At 41.7% G+C, this 11,910-nt stretch overlaps 2 protein-coding genes across 3 annotated transcripts in view; both read left to right on the plus strand.

Moving 5' to 3' along the window:
• LOC116388643 (eosinophil peroxidase-like) overlaps nt 1-2,772 on the plus strand; it is a 4,145-nt gene extending 1,373 nt beyond the window's left edge. The window contains exons 5-11 of the mRNA XM_031856687.1: nt 9-184; nt 274-532; nt 623-793; nt 929-1,166; nt 1,287-1,486; nt 1,598-1,624; nt 1,744-2,772. Coding sequence (XP_031712547.1) covers nt 9-184; nt 274-532; nt 623-793; nt 929-1,166; nt 1,287-1,486; nt 1,598-1,624; nt 1,744-2,156 — 1,484 coding nt within the window. The 3' untranslated portion in view covers nt 2,157-2,772. The remainder of the gene's footprint in view (nt 1-8; nt 185-273; nt 533-622; nt 794-928; nt 1,167-1,286; nt 1,487-1,597; nt 1,625-1,743) is intronic.
• A 4,362-nt stretch (nt 2,773-7,134) lies between these two features.
• The window catches only part of ebf2 (EBF transcription factor 2), a 28,695-nt gene continuing 23,919 nt past the window's right edge, over nt 7,135-11,910 (plus strand). The window contains exons 1-3 of one of the 2 annotated variants that reach the window (XM_031856666.1): nt 7,135-7,669; nt 9,387-9,543; nt 11,277-11,340. In XM_031856666.1, coding sequence (XP_031712526.1) covers nt 7,536-7,669; nt 9,387-9,543; nt 11,277-11,340 — 355 coding nt within the window. In that variant the 5' untranslated portion in view covers nt 7,135-7,535. The remainder of the gene's footprint in view (nt 7,670-9,386; nt 9,544-11,276; nt 11,341-11,910) is intronic. The other variant, XM_031856667.1, reaches the window with a different exon arrangement.

The following is an 11,910-nucleotide window of genomic DNA, read 5'->3' on the forward strand; positions in this document are numbered from 1 at the left end:
CCTCATTTTATCTGACCTTAAAGGTGACGAGCGGTCCAATGAGCAAATTGGTCTGACCGCTTTACACACACTGTTCCTGCGTGAGCACAACCGTCTGGTTTATCATCTGGCACAGCTCAATACTCACTGGGACGGAGAGAGACTCTATCAAGAAGCACGTAAAATCATGGGAGGATATTCACAGGTTAGAGACACGTTTAGCTGCATGGATTACAGAAATATTGGTTTGTCTTCACGTGGTTCAATCAACTCAGTGTATTTTCTGTCTGTTAGGTTCTCACTTTCAGAGAATACTTAGGTCACATTGTTGGTCCAGACTTCATTGCCAGTCATCTTTCTACCTACCCTGGTTATGATGAACACGTGGACCCCTCGATCTCCAATGTGTTCGCCACAGCTGCCTACCGATTCGCTCACCTGATGGTCCAGCCCCACATGTTTCGTCTTAATGAGATGTACGAGGAGCACCCTGTTTACCCCAGCCCATTGCTGCACAAAGCCTTCTTCACACCGTGGAGGATCGTCTTTGAAGGTAATGCCAAGGTCTTTAACTTGTTAGTCGTTCCCTAAGCAGAGAATGAATACAATTGATCAAAATTAAATTATCTCTCGTGTTCCTCAGGTGGTGTGGACCCAATCATCAGGGGCCTGGTGGGTCGTCCGGCCAAGCTGAACACACAGGATCACATGATGTCTGATGAGCTGAGGGACAGGCTCTTTAAATTCACCAGTCAGTTGGCACTGGATCTGGCCGCTCTCAACATGCAGAGAGGAAGAGACCATGGACTCCCTGGTAGTTATTTAGTCTTCATACCTATGTGCTCTTTATATATAGAGTCAATTTTACTTATATATCTCGGATTTTGCAGGCATTACAGATCACACTCCTAAAACATGGCAGCATATTTACCCTGTATGTTATTTTTAGGCTACAACAAATGGCGCAAGTTCTGTGGGCTGACACAACCACGAAATCTGGAAGAGTTGGCTGAAGTGCTAAACAACACAGAAATAGCGGAGAAACTGCTGGATCTCTACAAAACACCCGACAACATTGATGTGTGGCTGGGAGGAGTGGCTGAGCCGTTTGTCCCCGGAGGAAGAGTGGGACCTTTGTTTGCTTGCCTGATTGCCCGTCAGTTCCAGCAGATCCGCCAGGGAGACCGGTATGTTTCATAACTGACATTGCTAAAGATGTGGAGATATTTGTGTTACCTGCACCTTTACATTAATGAGAGATTGAGAGATTCATAGACTTTAAATGTTACCAAACTGTCCAATTTCAGACTTTGGTGGGAGAATAATGGAGTATTTACTGAGGCCCAGAAGAAATCACTGAGGGAAACTTTGCTCGCTCGCATTATCTGTGACAACACTGGTATCACTGAAGTACCGAAAAACCCCTTTCTGTACCGGCCTCGTGGCTACGGTTACACCCGGTGTGAGAACATCCCTGCCTTTGATCTCAGTCCATGGAATGAGGATGGTGAGTTGATGTCCTGAAATTCCATCTGACACAGTTGTCCAAGACAATCATTTCCGACATTAGAATATTTTGAATATACTGATTTTCCTTTTCATTTTTTACTAACACAAGACCCACATGGACCCTCGGCACCAACAGGTAAATCTACAACTCATCCATAAATATTTAAATTGAAAAATATTACTTGAAATTACTGTAATGGGAATGTCCTGTTGATATAATTGTACTTTCTAAATGTATGTCTTTTTTTCATACAGGACCATATGGACCCCCTGGACCTCATTTCACCTTTGAGCAAGTGGCTTTCTCTATGCGACTTGGCAACGACATGCCCCAAGCCGGAATGCCCCTCCACTTCAGTGAGGCCATCTACAATGGACAGAACAGCTATAACCCAAAGACAGGGATGTTTACATCTCCGCATCCAGGCGTGTATGAATTCCAGTTCCACTGCACCATCTTCCAAAAGGATGGCAGTATAGATCTGATGCGTAACGAACATTTGATCGTGCACTCATTCACCACCTGGCAGACAGGTTACCTCACAGCCAGTGGCAACACCTACATTAAGCTTAACAAGGGAGACCATGTCTATCTGGTGGCCAACCACGATGGCAACGGTTTGACCCATGACTGTTTCTTTTCAGGGCATTTTCTGTTTTCTGAGTAGGAGCTCTTGAAACAGCTTTTGACCCACAGCATCCCTAAGACGCTGCAAAAGGAAATCTGTTTTGACCAGTTATTTACTCTAATATACCTCTTAGTTGCTGCCAATAGGGTGAGATAATCGCACTCAAGGCACCACAGGTGCTAAAAATTATTCTGGTTTGACCTTTTCTCAGGAGCAGAGCTATGCTGAGACTTTAATTAAAGACAAAATAACATCTTAAAATAGACATTTTGTTGTAGTGAACCTTGCTGAAAAAAAAGCATTATTTTACTGTTTTAAAAGATTTTGTATTGGATGAAGGGATATTTCTAACGCACTGATACCTGCACTTTATTGTTACATGAAGGGCATAGCTTATTGTACTATTTTTCTTTTGTTGTAAAATTAACTAAAAATAATATGAAAACTGCTTGACTTAAGATATTATATTTTCCTCTACTTTTGTTTTGAAAATTTTAACGTATTGTACAATTTACAAACATGCAATCCTCAAATAAGATACAAACGCAATAGCTGTCATTTATAACCAATTTCTTTGGGAACACTGTTTTTTCAGAATGTACATGTGAAAGTCACCTTTAGTTTGACAATAATAAATGACTGTTATACAGATTAACAACTGCCTCTGAATGATTTTTTTGATAATACACAACACCTTCTGAGGATCTCAACACCTTAGTTTGCATACCCAGAAAACCACAGTTGATGATGTTCTTCACCAGACCAGAAGATGGCCCTGACATACAATCTTTTAAGTCATGAAAGCCTTACCAACCTGTGGTTTTGGATGAACTGAAGTCCTGCTCTGTTCATCTTGAGGATTTAATAGTTTTTGAAATGAACCGTCAATTTGTAGATGTGGCTTATACTGGTATCATTCAAATCTCGATAAACCTTAGAGGTGAATCTGTGCTTTAAACACATGCACTTTAAACTTTGTTTAAGTGAAAGCAAAGAATCAAAACAAGTTGATGCTTGGAACTAACTAAAGAGAAGATTGTTCAGAAGGGATATTTATTGATGTTGTCTCTACAATCTCTAAATGTAACAACTGACAACAACAGTTTCCCTTAAACCTCTTCACATGAATTGGAAAGACCTACTTGACCTCACTTCAGTGGTTGGTGGGTTGGCAAGTGTGCAATGCAACACCATTCTCTAAAGCAAAGTTTATATTACAGTGATAACAAATCATGGCGATCATAAAAACCATGCTATCTTTCAGTGATGTTCAATAGCAAATGCTTGTGTACAAATTATTTACTGTGCTATCAGCCTAAAAACAGGTAAAAAGTTCCGCAAACAGATGATGAAGTGAGTTTAGGTGTGTTTCACCTGCAGTGCATCTCTACTGCTGCAAGCCAGTGTGCAATACGAATCATTACGTGGAGTGAATTCATGCTCAGCTCTTCGTCACTTGCAGGTGAGGCATCCTCTTTGAAGAACCAACAACTGTTGTTTGAACCAGAAGTTAATTATACATGTCATTGTAAAATGCAAATTTTTGAATTGAAAAGCATTCTAAGAATTATTTCAGCCCACTCTTTAATGTGCTCTGGCATCGGTGTGTACTAATTGCACAAATAATTGCACATTGTTTGTTGTAAAGGAACTTGGAACATTCCCATTTGGATTTGGGCCAGTTTGAATACCTTGTGCAAGCTGGCTCCCTGGCATTACCTTTAAAGAGAACTCAAAGTTCTTTGTTTGTAATGTAATCTATGTAAGAAGCTTGGTTTCATCTGACAAATGTACTTTCCAAAGTGTTGGTGTCTTGTCCATATGGGCTGAGCACAATACATAACATAACTAATTGTGGGTAAATTAAAGAGTTGACATGACTGTGGTGAAGATGAAAGGTTTAGTGTAATTCAAAAGGTAAACTATATTGCTAATATTCATCCAATTCACCAGAAAACCAAAAACATCAAATTTGATCAAACAGATAACAGTGATATGGAGGCTACAGAAATATTACGATATTCAGAACCAACCTGTGAACTTTCAAAATGTATTTTTTCATTATAAGTATACCACGCCTATAGTTGCTTTGAATACATAAATCACATTCGATTTGATTTTCTTTAAAGAAATGATTAAACGCTAAATTACAACAGGGCTTATATAGATGCAAATGTTTAATGGGTTTTGATGTTAAGAAATTAGGCTAAAGGTGGTCAGTCAACCTTAATTGCGGATGCCGACACCTCCCGGGGGATCTGCAACCAATCCTAAATAAGTAAACAAACAAACAAAACGAGCACAATATATGGCGATCGATGGGAGACCTGGTGGGTCGCATTAGTTTGCGTTGTTTTCTGCACAGTGGAGAAGAGGGACGGGAACCAGCTGCTGCGCCTCCACACACACACACACACACACACACACACACACGGACACACGACCACGCCCCTTCTGACCTCGGTGGACACAGTGCCATCCACACAGAGGGGCTGTGGGTGTCCCATGGGAGCGGGGGAATGCTGGAGAGGACGAGCGGCACACGATACCCCATTGTTTAGTTTAGCAGTCACTGATTCCCCCCCCTCACCTCCTCCCTAAAACACACGGGCTGACCGTCTCAGCGGGTTAAATTGATTAGAAAGACGTTTGTGGTTTAACTAATCCCCCATTTTCGCCCCAACTCTCCGCTTCACCAATTTAGAAAAGCCACATTTAGACAGCAAAGTCCTGCGGGTTGTGATAATCACGGCCGAGCCTGTCGCACCTGTGGGGCTGAAGTGGACAGACGACTTATAATATCATGGATATCATGATGAGGATTTTTTATTGACTTAATCTGTTTCTCTGATAAATGCACAGCTTTCAGCCAGCTCGACTTTCTCAACAAATACATTATAGATATAGGCTAAAGCGTACAACCTAGGGTAAACATGCAGCCAGGTGAAGCGTGATCTATATTAACTTTATTTCTTCCTAAATAAATGAACAAAGTACATTAGTAAATACGCCTATGTTATGTGAGTGAACAAATGTTATGTTCGGTCATCACCTGATTCAACAAAATGTTTCCCCGCGATGACGTCTGAAACCTGTTGACTGACTCATACTAAAAATGTGTTTTGATGGGTTGCCACCATTCTGCCACCGCCCAAGATGTAGGTCTATCTATAGCTCAAAGTATGCGTGCATGATAAACAATAACACACATCCCTGCAATTACAGTGCGGTACAGTCCAATGTTTTAAATTAATATTTCCTCCTTGGATTAGACCTATTTTAAGTTTGCGGAGGAACCGTCAGAAGCGTTGCTTTCCTGCACATAAGCAATCATTCTGAGTCGATTACCTGAGTTTTTTAACAAGGCACTGACACATAATCCTGTGTGTGCACTGGCTGTAATGTAGTGCTTCTTTTGAGATGAGACAGTCGAAGAGCCATTAAATCGATACAAGCAACGTATTTTAACGAGCGCACCTCCCCGCATTTCAGTAGAGGAATTTCATTAAAGTGTGTCATCATATGCGGATTCTTCAAGCTTAAGTAGAGCTGTCAATCATGTCAGGGGAAGTGTGTGAGGGACACGGCGACAGGGCGGAGACTCGGCAGCAGGATTCCCCAAGACTGCTCTCAGAATTGGGGGAACATCTGACTTTGTCCCGCGCTGGCAGATGGTGGGTTGAGGCGGGATCCAAGGGGGGAGATTTACTTCCATTGTCCAGGCGCACAAACTCTACACAGAGACAATAGTATCGGTAAAGGGCAAAGAAGCAGGGTTTGAAAAAAAAAACCTTTTCTTTTCAATGCCAGATTATCAGGAGCTGAAATTATTTTGTGTGTGCAAAAAAAAAAAAAAAAAGAATTGCTCTAGCAATGATAACATGATATATTCGTTTTGTTGGGCCTAAAAATACCCATTTTGGAACTGAGAATTATTTAAACAATAATATGATTCATGTAAAATGCAGCGCTTTTATTGACAGAAAATGTGCTTCATGCATTTAACTTTTTAGGTTCGTTACAGTTTATAAGAGCCTTCTAAAGGTGAAAATCATACAAATATTAAGAAACTTTGTCAGATCCAAAATGACCACTCTTATATCCAGACAATCGTTGTTTCGATTATAACTTGCCAAATCACGCCTGAAGGCAGCTTCTTTTTTTTTTTACCAGCGTTATTTCTAAACTGATTTCATGACCACTTTGAAAAGACATTCTGTTGTATTGATTAAGAACTCTTTTCGGGCACTGTCAGGCAGAGGTCCAAACGCCAATCAGAGCGCAGCCTTGTCTGCTGCTGGCGGAGATTGATGGACCAACCAGACGGCCATTGTTGCGGCTGACGCTGATGCGATGCCTCCTCAGCGGAATCACTGCGTTCAAAGGAGCAGACGGCCGAGCTACTGAATACGCGCATGTCGAGAGCGCACTTGTGTTAGATTCCGACTTTGAATGAATAGACCAAACAGGATTTGCTGTACAGACTATTCAGGGCAGCATGTGAAGGAGAATGGAACCCCCCATTTCAACAAGTATAAAACACTCAGAGATGAACCAATATAAAACATTTAAGCCTTTGTTAACATTTGTCCACACATTTGAGGGTGAATAATATTGATTGTAAAAGTCCCTCACGCACACACAAAGAGAAACGGTAATTTCAAGCTCACCAGAATTAAACGCCGTACATTTAAACGTAAACTATTAACAGATGCGAGCAGCTTCTGCTATAACAAATGTAAAATTGTATGTTTTCCCTTCATCGTCATCCTGGTCCAACTTGGTGAGTGAAAAGTTTGCTGCACGAGTCACTGGTTGGATGCTGAGTCTGGCAGAAGTCCAAACAACGGATGCACTTTACACCAATGAGAGCATCCATTTCAACAATCGGTCCCCCATATGGCACTAAGGCCCCTCCTCCACTCTCTATCCCGGCAGAGGGTCTCATTCATGCTTCGAGACAGCGGTTCACTGCAAGCTTCCTGGCCCTCGGATGAACTGTTTTGATCCGATCTGGTCCTCTGACAAAGGGAGACTTTCTGCACACACACATATTTGAAAGAATATTTCTGAACGGTCTCTCGCTGAACTGTGTGATGAGTTAGCGCAACGAGCAGGTAAACCTTTGCGCTCGAACTGACGCTGGAGATTTGCGCTTGGACAATGCTTGCAATTAGTGTGGGAATATATCTGTTAGCATCGTTTCAGCCTTGAAAGAAAGTGTGCGTGGATTTTTAACTGCGGGCGCCTTCTGAAACATCATCACACAGCGTCGGTCACTTGTTCTGCAAAGCTGTGGAGGAGCGCAGCGCCTTGGGTGGACCTGCTGTTTGCCAAAGTGCTTTAGCTCTCCAGCTCAGTTTATTTTTTCTTAAGTTTAAAAAAAAGTGCACCGAAACGCGCAGGACGTTGGCTTAAATGTTCGGGATCCAGGAGCATCTGATGCGAGAAGTGAGCGGATTAAAAGAGAGAAGTCTTGCAGAGGAGATGGATCCGGTCCGGTCGTGGGTGCGTAATGTCGGGGTTGTGGATGCGAACGTAGCGGCGCAAAGGTACAGTACAAAGCCAGCTGATCTACTGACATCAATCAACTTCTCACCACTTATTTTCAACAGTTGCGTTCAGTTATCGACGTCACCGCATTTATTTTCAGAATCAGCATCACGAGCACAATATAGTTTATAACGAGTGAATATTTAACATACGAGCAGGCGTCCTTACAAACTACTTGCTGCAAAAGATGACAGGAGCCCCCTTCAAAACTGTTTGCCCCCAACTCATAAAACGTATTTAATTATGGCGTACGAACTGCACTCTATATTATTGTAGTTGTTTTTAAAGTAATAAGACGTTATGTGCACAGAAGCAAAGAAGGCCCATATTGCCAAAACGTAAAATAAATAATCAGAACGATTAGACTTAAACATAACGTCACACACAAGGAGTAACTGTTCAGATAATTTACTCGAGTGTAAAAGTTCAATTTACATACTTAATTTACACAATTCAATTTCAGATAATTTCTGAAAACCTGTGACTAAAGCTGAATTTCCTAAATCAGCTATTTTAGTTGATGTGGCTGAAACACACTTGTATCCTCAGCGGCCACGCGCTCTATTTGTGGGTTTCATCTGTAGAAGTAAACGTTGTTTTGATTGTTGAATCATTTTTGTCTTCCACATTCCCCAACATGTTCAATAACCATCTTCATATTTTTTTTTTTTTTTACCAACACAAACACACACATCAGTGCTCTCCGATTGTGTCCAAAGTTTAGAAAACCGTTTTAAGTCAGAAAAGCGGCAAATTAGTAATAAGTTAATTAGTATAACACATAAGTCTTAGTAGCCATAGAATAGGCATATAAATAGAAATTAGTAAGTGATCTAACAATGGCGCTTTAGGAACTGTATTTAGGTTATTTGATATCATGCAGTATTTTATTTAACGTTAAAATGTAGCCCAATTATAAATAACTCGATTGTAATATTGTATCCCCCTACAAAAACTAAAAACAAACTAAAAAAAACTAAAAAACTTATAATGGGCATTTTTGTTTTTTAAACGAAACGTTAAAAAAAATCACGAAAGAACTCAAGTTTTGATTTATCTGAAAATAATAAATTGCCAATTTTAATTAATTTACAGAGAAACACACCTGCAGACTATGCCTGCATTTTAAAGTTATTTAAATTCAGTAGTCTATGTACACTTACTGTCAGTATTTTTTACCAAGATGCTCCACCATCAGTCCCAAAGTCAAAAGTGTTGATTTTATTTTCGACTTTTCAGTTTTCAAGCTAAAACATAGTTTCAACAATATTTACTTGTCCTGTTCTTCTTCTTTGCCTGTTTTTTGTGTGTATTTGGTCACATTGGTTTCTAATCTAGACAAGTAAAGTTGCCTTCAAGTTATGGGAAAACAAAATATTTACAGATGATCTGTATGTTTTATTTTTGCAAACTATTACAAACTATTGTATGGATAAACTGAAGGCCTTACAATTTGAAAACACTTTGTAACCAATGGGAAATTAAGTAATTTTAAAAACGAAATAATGTTATATTGAGTTCTCATGATTTACTGCATGCAGTTTTATTTTTTTAAATTCAGATTTGAGAAATATTTTCCACCAAAAATGAATAATATGTTAGATGTCAATTTTATTTTATTAGAAATAATCTTTATATTGATCAGTATAAAGCAGTTTATTCTAACACAATGTGAATGTCTGTGGAGCTGACTGTCTGTTCCTCTTGTGTCCTCAGTGGAGTAGCTTTGTCAAGAGCTCATTTTGAGAAGCAACCGCCCTCAAATCTCCGCAAGTCCAACTTCTTCCACTTTGTCCTGGCGCTCTATGACAGACACGGCCAACCTGTGGAGGTGGAGAGGACTGCCTTTGTGGACTTTGTTGAACATGACAAGGTGTGTTAATATTTCTGAACGCCTGTCTGTCTCATTAATTATTTGAAGATGTCATCGATTCACTGTATCATCTTTACACTTATTTCAGGGACATTTTTAACATCTAAAACCATTCATCTAGCTCATTATCGTCTGAAAAACTGTGAATAACAACAACAACTGAATGTATTAGTAATATACTGCATTTCAGCTGTAACCAGGTGCTCAACTTGATCCTCCACATCCCCAGTAAAGCCAAGCATATCGAACAGCTGACGGCTACATGTTTACACAAGCTCTACCCTCAATGAGCTGATGATGTGGGATTGAAAAAGAATATCTAATGACTAATTAGCAGCTTGCCTCATTAGGAGGACATCACTACTTTTTAAAATGCAAATTATGCTTGCTCCTGTTAAGTTATACAGTGAACTAATCATCAAAGTCTCTTTTCCTTCAAGCCCCCCCACTCCTATCCTCTAAATAAGGGAGGGGGGGAGAGCTGGATTCCTCAGGTTGGACAAGACCAAAAATAAGGAAGGGTGCAGTGTAGAGACACAGTTAGAAAGAGACTGCCGGGAGTGGGAGCCTTATGCCCCGTGTTGATGGATGTTTCTGCCTTGTGGTGAGGGGAGCGAGAGCCTCCTAAACTGGCAACAGATCTCCCCTGTGAGAAAGACAAGGGGACACCGTCCTGTCAACTGAAGTTCAAACATAGTTTTACTATGAATTTCATGGCCAGGGAGGGATGAAGACGGAGGGCGGCAGTGCTAACAGCCAGGGCTGAAAGCTGTCAGTGTGCTCCCCTTTGTGCCACCCAGGCTAACGCAGAGCAATATGACGGCAGTGGAGGAGTTCATTTTCTGCATGGTTAACCTGGCATCTGTTTTGGCTTTGTAATTATGCAGAGGTAGTGATGGCAAGGCAAAATAAATGTTCCTCTGTGTATATTCACAAAACTTATGATGCTAGGCATCCATCTATCTCCTGACGTTGAGTCTCAATCTCGCTTTTGATATTATGTTTGGACAACTTTTACTTTCAAACTTATCTTCGTGCATCTTAATTTCCCTCACTTCCTCTTCCCTCCTCACAACTGTCTCCTCTTCCCAGTTTCTCTTCTCCTCCAACCTCCTCGTTCTCTCTCCTCCTTTCTGGTGCTCGTCTCTGTGATGCCAGCCTCCTGGGTTATTGGACCAGAGAGCATTCCTTTGAGACCACTTAGAAAGACCAGTAGAGGTAGAAGAAGAGAAAGAAAGAGGGGGAACCAGAGACAGAGAGGGGGGAGAGAAGGAAGAAGTGAGAAGCTGGTGGAGTGCCTGGGGGAGGGAGGGATAGCGGAAGGGAAGTTTTTTCTGTCAAGGTCGACTGCTGCTCAGTCTCACATACGGTACTTTCCACACTTTGCAGAACACATGCGCATATAACCATGCCTGTGCTACCTCATTGCGAGGAGGACTATTGCATTTGATCTTAAGGTTTTAGAAGTTTGCATCAGACATGATAGTTCAACCTCTACAAAGAACATCCGACTCAAGGTTAAGAGCTCAGCTCTTGAACACAACGAAAGGTCCCACATGGGCTCTGAGCCTACAACCCTCTGATCTCGATGCTGCTGTCAGGGAAGGGCGAGCTGCAGGATTAGGAGAGACTCGCTGTGCTTAACGCGGCGTGGAGATGCTCAGCTGTACTTATCTGTGCCTCAAAAGTGCTTAACTGCATGCCCTGCGTTTGTCCGTGTGTCTCTTTCCAAGGAGCAGACGGGAGAAAAGACCAACAACGGCACTCACTACAAGCTACAGCTCCTCTACAGCAACGGTGAGTAGAGTCAAACACAAGTTCTAAGATTACGGGCTGATTCTCTACCCTTTGAGGTGTCTGATTTGATCATCTAGACGTCAGCATGGAGCCCTGCATGTAACAGGAGTTGAACGAGGTCAGCGGTAACACCAGCGCGCTAACATGACACACACCTTTCCACTTAAGTAATCTTCCTCCACATCCTCACCTCGCCTCTACTCTCTGAACTCATAAATTACCTTCGGCTCATCGTCTAATCACTGAGTTTGTACAATTCAATGTTTTGGCTCTGCGAGGAACCACTTCTGGGCGCACGCAGGGAGAAGTGAGGTACATGTTGCCCCCCCCCCCCAACACCCCCTCAACCCCCTCTCACTCCCCAACTCCTCCAACCCCCCATGGTGCTTTCACATCAGATCGGGGATACACAGAGAAATTTGGTTCCCATGAGCCACTGCTGCCCCTACTCTGCCATCGCAGTGGCACCCATGGGAGAGAAGATAAAAGACATGTTCCAGAGCAACCCCCTTATACACCCACCACACACACACACACACACACACACACACACACACACACACACACACA

The sequence above is a fragment of the Anarrhichthys ocellatus genome, unplaced genomic scaffold (genome assembly GCF_004355925.1).
Source record: "Anarrhichthys ocellatus isolate YVR2014 unplaced genomic scaffold, GSC_Weel_1.0 scaffold17, whole genome shotgun sequence".
In the NCBI taxonomy this organism is placed as follows: domain Eukaryota; kingdom Metazoa; phylum Chordata; class Actinopteri; order Perciformes; family Anarhichadidae; genus Anarrhichthys; species Anarrhichthys ocellatus.